The sequence below is a fragment of the Gossypium raimondii genome, chromosome 9, assembly GCF_025698545.1.
Source record: "Gossypium raimondii isolate GPD5lz chromosome 9, ASM2569854v1, whole genome shotgun sequence".
Taxonomy (NCBI): Eukaryota; Viridiplantae; Streptophyta; class Magnoliopsida; order Malvales; family Malvaceae; genus Gossypium; species Gossypium raimondii.
In genome coordinates, this window is record NC_068573.1 from 42,265,740 (window position 1) to 42,276,219 (window position 10,480).

The window sequence follows — 10,480 nt, forward strand, 5'->3', positions numbered from 1 at the left end:
AATAAGAAATTAGGTCACCTATGGCCCGGAAGAATACTGAATACCCAATTTTCAGCCCTGAAAATCTGAAACATCCCACGCCGCCATGAAAGCTGAAGCTTTCCTTTTCGTGTGTGTATATATTTATTTATTTGTTGCTAGCCTTCCTGTCTCCTTTTTGTACGAGGTTTATCATGTACGAAGCAGACAAAGGTCATGGTTTTAATATTAGAAATTGATAAAGTAATTAATATATGATCTAAGAAAAAAAAGGAAAGTTGGAATCCAACCAAATCTTTCTTAATTATTTAGCTTTGGTTGATGTAGACTAGAAATGCCCATTTGGGGTCCATGCATTTTCTTACAAACAAAATCATATTTCCGAAGCTTCAGTGATGGTTCACAGCCATAGCAGCTCGCCATTTGCGTAAGCATAGCCTATTGCTTACGTTCATTTCATTTCCCATTGCTAAAAAAAGCACCCAAATTTCTTTTCATGCTGTAAACCCAAGCTTTGTAATTTTATTTTTTGTTATTTCGTCTAATAAAACCTGTCAAATGAGAAGATCCTGGGTACAAATTAGGCATATAAATACAAGCTCTAAGGTTTCTTAGTTACCAACCTAAAACATTACTTCTTGATTATCTAGCTTTGGTCTTTAAAATATGAATTAAACATTACATTGTTTTCAAGTTAAGATAAAGATAAAATATAAAATAATAACTTTTATAAATTTGTTAACATTTACGAAAAAAATTATGTACAAATATTTAATTAATTTATAAATAAGCATTATTTAGGAGACTTTTAATTGAAAAAATTAGTTAAATATTTGAAATTTTATTTTTTTCTATTAGTATTTAATTAATTTTATATTTTAACACTTCTAAATAGTATAATAATTAAATAGTTTCGAATTCTACTAAATAATGTTATCATTATTTTTTATTTTAAATTGATTGTATTGATTTTTTCGAATTTTTTTATCTTATACATATATTGATTATATGTATATGGGATCGATAAGTGCCTAGTTAAATTTTTAACATATTTAAAAAGTTAATGAATCACAAGAGTGACTTTTAGAAGTTGCGGATAGAAATAAATTCCTACAAAAATTGGATTATAAGTCAATTTTACTCTCATTTTGATTATCCTTTAGAGATTAAGAATTATATAAAAAAAACATCACATATTACAAACAATTGTATATATATGTTAGTTGAGGCCTTGAGGGGATCAACATTGTAATGGTAAGGAAACCAAAAGAGGAGCCAAATGGAAGCACGTGGTTCACACTACTAATTATGGCATTTATGGGTTTAGCAGTTGAGTTGAAAATTAGATAAAGTTTCTGTATCTGAAAGAAATTGTTCTTCCTTGTGGTTGGAGAAGCTTACATAATGGAGGAGGGACTTGACATGAGTCTCGCTATATGATTAGTTTACAGAATCGGATTGCATTTAGAGTTGAGAGAAATCTCTTTTAGGATGAGAATTGACGGTGTCAAGTTTTACACTCGAAAACATCATTAATGATGGACCAAATGGTTTGATTTTAGCTTGGTTTCTAGGCCTCCAGACAACAACATTAGACAGTCATGTCCATTATGGACTCAAAACTCACCGTCTCTTCATCTCTTCCGAACAAAAATTTGTGGGGTTTTAAGACCAAAGCTAGATGATCAAGAACTATAATTTTGGGCTGGTCAAACTAAAGAAACCTCAGAGCTTGTATTTATATGCGTAGCTTGTACCAAGGATTTTCTATCGGTCAACATTTTAATGATATTATATGAGATTAAAACTGCAAAGCTTGGCCTTCCATGGCATTAAAAGAAATTGGGTGCTTTTTAGAAGACGGAAATGAAATGCACGTGAGCATTATGCTATGCTTACGGAACTGAAAATGTCACAAATGGCGAGCTGCCACGCTGTGAACGATCACTAAAACTTGGTAAATATGATGTTGTTTGTGAGAGAATGTATGGACCCAAAAGGCGCCAAAGGGGCATTTCTAGTCAACATAATAGTCATCATAAACAAAAACAAAGCAAATAATAAAGGATTGATTGAATTCGTACATTCTCAAATCATACATTAATTAATTCATCAAAGTTGTTATCTGCTTCATACATGATAAACCTCGTACAAAAAGGAGACAGGAAGGCTATCAGCCAATAAGGAAATGAATGCATATCTATATATATATTATACATATGAAGAAGAAAGGTACTTCGGGTGAGTTGAAGATGGAGCGGCAAAGGCTTAAGGACCATCTAGGGTGCCAAGGGAGCTTGAGAGAGGACCTGAAGGGACTTGCGAACTCCTCAGATTCCTCGAGCTCCTTGGTGGAAGGTTGATGGCTCCCATAGTACCCAAGGGAGGCGCACCTTGAAAGTGTGGGAGAGGCGAGTGATGGCGAGTTATGCAGACTCCTCGAGGATGGAGAACTTGGCGGCGTTTCGACTCCTCAAACTCCTCTTGGGATGTGAGGGTGTCGTGGTTTATGGTTCTAAGGTTATCTGCGCATGAGGTTGTGGTATAATGGAGCGTTTGTCCTGTAGTTTTTGTGTAGACTCCTCGAACTCCTAATTCTTGAGACCTACAAGAAGGCATCGGAGGTTTTATTTTTGGTGCACACTTGAACACTTAAGTCAGAGATGTGACCAAAGTTTGAAAAATAAAGAGAGTACTTGGAGGACTTATGACATGGTTACAAATGGTAAGGATGCTTGGTATTTGGTGACAACCTCCTATTGGGAGCTTTAGGGGTGCCAGGTGTCATGCTTTTATAAGAGACTCAGGAGGTGCGCTAGTGGGTGCCCAAGTTCTTCTTGAGCTTAAAAGCGAAGGATGTTTCTTTGGTGTGAGCTTCTTTCATGGGCTTCTTCTAATTAGTCGTGGCCATCGTATGCGTCGTTCATTCTTTCACTCCCAATAATTATATTAGTATTCAAATATTTCATTTTGTGAGAAGTGCCCGTCTCCGGAAATATTGTCTAATAAATAAATATAATAAATTAAAGTTTGAGAATTTTCATTTACCCATCAATTTTAATTTTTAACTTTTAATTATTCTCATTCATGTTGGGTCATTGGTTTTTTTAGGTGTTTTGAGAATTGGGATAAAAATAGTTTTAATTACTAAACAATTTAATAAATCCAGTTTTGAACCAATTTCGATTCGATTTTAAACGGTTTGTCTAAGTTAATTAATTTTCGATTCAATCAGATTGATAGATGAATTTAATTTACAATTCGACATATAATATTCAACACCAAATATAACTTTAATGTGATTATTTAAAAAAACAAATAACTTTGTAATTTCGAGTTAAGTGACATATATATATATTTTGAACTAACATTTTCATAAGATTTATTGAATGGAATTAACATAAGGGTCTTAATTTTAATAATAAAAGTTGAGTGATGTAATATGAAAAAAATTACCCATTATTTTGTATTCAAGCAGCAAGTTTTTAACTTAGGGTTTAATTTCAAAACTGTTTAACTTAAGTTATGGCACATCTATAATATAGGTAAAAATTATTCTCATATTTTGTAAAAATATGATTTTTTAATTTTGATTATCTCTTGAGTGTAGGCTATATATTGCAATTATTTTGCATATAATATATTTATTGTTAGTTATTCTTTTATTCAATCTCGTTAAAATTATGTTGATTTTAACAAGAGGTGTGTTCTGTTAAAAGTCGGAACATAAAGACGATGGAAAAAAATGGATGTAACATTATTAAAAAAAAATGTTAGAACTACAAACACATGAAAGAATACAAATCAAAGGGAGAACAAGAATTTTTCACATGTTGTACAAAACAAAAGAAAATTGTAAGTTTCGTATGGGAATAATGATATCAAATGCAAAGATCAACCTTGGGAGCCTTGTTGCCAAATAGAACTTGTAAATCATTCTCCAAAGGAGTCAAATTCAAGTCCAAGCAAACAACCCTCCGACTACTATTCGATCTCTTCAACACTGGCACCGTCGGAACAAGTGGAAAGGGCGAGAAGGTTTCGTTCATGGCAGCTCGATGCCTCCTCATATGGCCACCCAGAGCTTGCCCCGTTGAAAACTCTTGGCCGCAGATGGAGCACTCATGAGTCCTAGGCTTGGTTGATAAACAAAGGAATTGTGTTGTTTCATTTGGTTTGTCCCCCATCAATTTGGGTCGCTTGTGGCTAGCCCGGTGACCCCCCAATGCTTGGAAGGATGGGAAGCAACGGTGACAAGTTTTGCACTCGAAGACCTCGCTCACCGAATGCTCTTTAGGCTTGGTCTCCAGGCCCTGAGATAACAGCATTAGACATTTAGCAATGTCAAACCCCTCAATCTCTACACTTTCTCTTTCTCTTTTCATTGCTCAGCTGACAGGTATAACTCACAGATCTGATCACTATGAAATCTGGGTTTTGTTTTCTGCTGTTTGTAATGGGCAAAAGAAGATGAGGAAGTGGGGAAGGTGTGTTTGAGGCTTATATATTGAAGGGAAACTCTCAATACTCTTGAACAGCTGAGAAGTTTGACTATTATTTTGACTATTCTAAAAGACAACTAACCCATTTGTCGGCGGCTGTCATAAAAGCTGAATCGTGAGCTTTGAGAATGAAATCCGTTTACTGCTCCTTCGAGGTTTGTCTTTGTATTAATCAATTATATAAAGCAAAGCAAACAGGGTCTCTTTTTTTTTTGCTGACAGGCAAACAGGGTCTTTATGTCTTAACTAGAGAAGAGGTCACCAGTGGCGAGCTTAAATGGCAAACAGTTACTGTCGCTGAAGCTTCGCCTACTTTTTGCTCTGGAACGTTTCACTTAGTATTTTTTTTATTTAACAATTGCTTATCGTAAATTAATTTTCAGGGTTTACTTTGCCGTCTATATGCTTTTACTAATGACGATGATAAATTTGTGTACTATTATAGTGTATATAATAATAATAGTAGATGTGATGATATCCATGATGTAACTTAGAAGTCTTAAGCTAAAGTGGGAACGAAAGCCATAATATGGTCAAAACATAAGAAATTTTCAATGTTGATAAAGCAGCAGTAGAATTGTCAACTTCTTTTTCAAGCAATATGGGCCGCAGACATTGTTTGGTTACTCCCCGCAGGCTGGTTCCACATTTTTAATTAACAAAAATGAATTACTAGACTTCACATGAAAATATTATTGGCCGTATTTTTACTCCCCGCAGACATTTGTGTTTTCCATTTGTTGGGGTAGGTAGGAGTCAGTCCCCAAAACCCACATCTAAATTTTGAAAATGTCTGAAGTCCATGTACCGGGTAGGACATATCTATTTCTCTTTCCCTTTGTTTTACATGTTGGGTTCTATTGTATGCCTAAAACCCACAAATTTCTTAGAATCAAGGATGGATTAGTTAGATCTGGCAACACTATGAAAACGACGTATCTTATAATAGGGTAATAATTTAATAATACAATATGATTTATTTTAAATAAAATTAGTATATTCAACACAATACATATATTATATCATTGTCTTGGATATGTAACAGTTTTAAAATTTCTGGTCGACGGGACTTATAATGGATACTTTGAAAAATTAAAATATATTGTTAAAATTTTATACATTTTTAACTCTGATCATGCGTGGATTCTATCTTAGATTTATCTTTAATAATTTATGTTATACTAATTGTATATATATTTACTAGTTGATAAGAAATTAGGATAAGGATAAGACTAAAACGTAATGAAGAGGAAAAGGTTGTAGAAAAAGGGAAGTAAAATATGGTGTAAGATGTGATGCAAGATGAGTTGGTATAGCAAAACTGGGGAAAACTGTAATGATGGATTTGAACATTTCCATAGTATCACGACATGCTGTGAACATTCACACATATATCTCTTCAGTTTATAGTAATGCATGTGAAAGCACAAGGGGCTTAGAAGTCTATGATTGGGAGGGAGGGAGGGAGGGAGGGAGGGAGGGAGCAAATAATAAAAAGTCTTATGGTTGACTGTACGTGCAGGTGAGGTTAAACCTCCAGTTGCAGGTAATTAATTAATGAAACACTCATTTTTGCAAAGCCTTTAAAAAAACCCTCCCTGCCCCTGCCCCTGCCCCTGCTACTACATTTCAACTCTCTCAAATTTCTGTTCACGGAAACTGAGATGTTTCCTTTCATAACTCTTCAAGAATTTTCTTCTTCAATGACAAACTCGTGTTGTGAGTTTTGACATTATAAATTGGATTCTAGATGTTCAACATGCACTTGTCAACCTTGAGTAAACATAATATTAATATTTCATACATTCAAATACCATCATATACATTTAAATATTTTGTTATCGTTTTACTGCACCATAAAGAGGTATGTCTTACCCATTTAAATTGGATGTATGATATATTTTAAATATTTCTTGGTACCAAAATAACTCTTCACTTTTATTTAAATATCTTCGATATTTATCTCTATCAACAAGTTCGAAAATAAGTATAGTAATATGATCATACTAAAAAGAGTAAATACATTATTTGGTACGTAACTTTGACATTTTCTTAATATAGTACTTATGGTGCTTTATTTAATATAGTACATGTATTTGGCAAACGTTATAGATTTTGATATTTAAAGGTAACTATTAGAGATTGTGTGACCCGAATCCTGTCACTTGTTGAAGAAAAAAATGCAGTGGCACAATAAGAGGATCTATGGGGGCAATAAGCCAAGGGATGAAGTCATTGAGTATGTTAATTTTGATTTTGATGAAGACCTTGATAAAAGAAGGTCACTTTCAAGGTATGTTTTTACTATTGGGGGTTGCGCCATCAGCTGAAAAGCCGCTTTGCATATTACAGATGCTTTGTCTACTACTGAAGCTGAATACATGACGATTACTGAGACTTGTAAAGAAGCTATTTGGTTAAAGGGACTCTTTGGTGAACTCAGTAAAGACCTTCAGATTAGTACAGTGTTTTGTGATGTCAGAGTGTCATCTTCCTTACGAATGATCAAATGTTTCATGAAAGAATAAAGAACATTGATGTTCGCCTTGTTCGGTATTATTTTGTGCGTGATATTATTGCCCGTGATGATATTGTTGTGAGCAAAGTTAACACTCGTGATATCCTATTAACTTTAAAGTAAACCGTAATCTAACACTAATCTACCATTAATCTTTAATGATAAGAGATACAACAATTGAAACTCTATCTTGTCACCTAATCCAACTTTTAAAAAATATATATTTTATATTCTAATGAAGTATTAATTTGTTTACCAATTAAAAACACCAAAGTAGAAATGTGGATTCAATTATTTCGTTAAAGTAAACCCTAATCTAATACTAACCTACCATTAATATCTAAGGTAATCTAATATTTATCCTAATATTGTCGTTGACACTAAGAAGAAAAGATTAAAAAAATAAAAAAATATTTATTATTCCAATTAGGTATTAATTTATTTGCAAGTTAAAAAATTAGTTATTTTGTTAAAATAATTTAACAATGTTAAGGGACTTAAGTTGTTAATAATCAAAGTTAAATGATATATTTTGATTATATCAGAAGTTTATGATCTAATTGAAAGTTGAGATTAAGTTTAATGATTTATAATGTAAATTACCTAATATACACTATACTTATTGTCGCTAAATGAGAAGTAGAAGTTAAATCTCTAGTAGTAATGATTAATAGTAAGTTTTGTTTTTTCTATCTTTAAATTGTTGGCACATATGGGAAAGTTTTATATTTTTAAAATTTTCTTTATATATTTAAATTTTTAATAATTAAAGCAAAAATAAAAAGAGTAGGGTCAAATTGACAAAAATTGAAAGGTTGATGAGCTAAAATTGTGATTAATTATACCTAATTTTTTAATGGAGTTTACGGAAAAAAGTTAATGGAGGGACTGAAAATGATGAAATCGAAAAGTAAAGGAATCAATTTTAAGTAAATAAAAGTAGAGGGACTAAATCCGCACAAATTGGTGATGTTACAAGGGCTATCCTTAAAACCAATTAATCAATCACTAACTTAGATGGTATTTGATAAACTAAAAGGTAAGTATTAACAAATTAAGTGCTGAAAAATTAAATACTACATTTAATTACAAAATTTGTTTGATATGTTTCTTAAAAATTTGTATGAAATATGATTAAAGCGTTTGATAAATGTAAATATTAAAAATTTTAAGGTAATGTATTTTGGGGTGACAATATAGCATAGCGAGGCGAATATTGTCAAATTCATCATCGTTACACAATTGGCATGGATTTGCTATTTATCTTTAATATTTTTAATCTTTTTAGTGTCAAGTAAATATTTAACGTAATTTTCAAAAAAAATTAACATAAAATATATGAAAATTTTCTATATTATGTTATTACATATTTACCGTTTTAATAGTTTATATATACAAAGATAAAATGGTAATTTTATATAGTGGAGCAGGTTGGAGTGAGGCAAGCAATTATCATAATTGCTCCATACCCACTATCTAAAAGAGAAAATCCACCCCGCCCCACGTCCACTTTTCAAAAGAAAAAATTCGTTCCATTTAGAGCGGATCGATTTGAAATCCATTAGGCGGTTTGGGTTTTGCCATCTCAAAATGTAATTTAAATGATAATGTTAAAAGAAATAAAATAGAATAGAATAAAATAAAATAAATCGAAAAAAATTCTAAAGTAATTGATAAGTAATTTAAGTAGCTCTTTAACTACTTATCATTTTTCACATTTTTAATGAAAAAAAATATTTACTTTTTATTATAGATTATCAATGTGCTTACATAATTAGATCACTAAAAACATTAATTTTAGTTGATTTAATTTTTCAATGTATTATCAAAACAAAGCTTTATATATTTAAATTAAATTTATACTTTAACATGAAAAATAATTTTTCAAATTCTGTTAATAGATTATGTACTTTGTATAAATTATGGATTTAGTATTTGTACTTTAATTTGATCAAATTTAGTTTATGTACTTTTCGATTTTTGAAATTTTAGCTCTAACTCAATGGTAACAGTTAAATTATGTCATTAGCTTTGTATTATGCTTAAAGTTATATATTTAGCTTACGCTATAAATTTAGTCCACATTCACCAATTGGATCATTCTTAGTGGCTATATATTTTTTAATTTCAGATTTTTGGTCTTAATTCAAGCGATAGTCGTTAAATCTATAAATTAATTTTTATGAGCAATATGTGAAAATAACAACCAGACATAACATTACATATGTGATAATATGTTTGACACATCGAATTTTAAAAATAACAGAACTTAACTTAATGAATTTAATAGGTATCATTTGGTTAGGAGTAAAATTTTCAAATACTAAAAGTATAAGGATTGAAAATGACCGAATTAAAATACATGTATTAAATCCACAAACCGAATTTAATAATAGAACTTGACCTAAATATTTTTAAATAGTTATAAAAGTAGTTAATTAAAATATTTATATAAACTCATAAAATTGTATAATTAAAATTTTAAATGTTAAAATGTCATTAAAATTCATCATAACAATTAGATTAACTTAAATAATCATTAATCTCACAATTAAAACAATTAATTCTATCATTATCATTAAAATCAATCTCAATGCCCCTAAATTAATCATATTTATTAGACTTAGCGTCTCCAAGCGTTGTTTGTTTATGTAGAGTGTTCGCGTTTGAAATAATAAAAACGAGAACTGAGAAACAGCGAAACCCTGGTTTCTTTTCTATTTGTATTTTTTGGTTTGAACCGACAACAAGGCTTAGGGTTATGGCTTCTAGCTGTAATTGCACCAACAAAGCATACTTTAATGAGCAATGCTTTAGGTAAATTAATATTTTAAGCAACAAATCAAAGATTAAAGGGGGACGGAACGTAATAATTGTTTGAGCCTATATTTTAATAATATCAAGCAGGAAAGGGATATTGAAAGATGAAGCCACTGCACTGCTTTCACGTGAATCCTGAGGCAGAAACCGATGATGGAGTGGGGATGATCATTTTTTGCTATGAATGATAATCGGAACGAAAATTCTCTATGAATCTTTGGAGGATGTTTGGGAAGCTATTGAGTTATGGTGATGGGGCTGCTAACTCCCCTTCCCCTTTATAGACTAGCCTACAGTTAGGCCACAAAAGGTGTTCTGCCCTTTACTTTAAGATCCCAATAATTATACTTCAAATCCAACTTCTCCATCTTAAACTCTGGAACTGATCATTATCAACTTTTTTAAACCATAAAATCGATTTTTCATAGTTATGGCAAGGGAAAAAAAAACGGACCAAGGGGTCACGTGGAGAGGGGCATAATGTCCACGTAAGAGACAAACGAGGATTTGCTTACAAAAATCTCAGATCCACCAATCACACACGTCGTCCCACGTGCGACCTTGTACCCCATCAAAAACCTATGTTATGTTATGTATGACATCACTCATAGTATCATAACTGTAAGAACAACAGTGCATTAATATATTTTTTATTTATTCA

General features: G+C 31.5%; 1 protein-coding gene across 1 annotated transcript; it reads right to left on the reverse strand.

Annotated features, from left to right (window-relative positions):
* Positions 1-3,715: 3,715 nt before the first annotated feature.
* On the reverse strand, positions 3,716-4,613 carry LOC105797961 (zinc finger protein ZAT11). Its single transcript, XM_012627824.2, has one exon. It carries the CDS (start codon positions 4,362-4,364, stop codon positions 3,861-3,863), a length of 504 nt encoding a protein of 167 aa, XP_012483278.1. The 5' UTR covers positions 4,365-4,613; the 3' UTR covers positions 3,716-3,860.
* Between the last annotated feature and the right edge of the window lie 5,867 nt (positions 4,614-10,480).

Excerpts from the sequence above, each read along its gene's own strand:
- LOC105797961 (XM_012627824.2), bottom strand. The coding sequence starts at position 4,364 with ATGAAAAGAGAAAGAGAAAGTGTAGAGATTGAGGGGTTTGACATTGCT.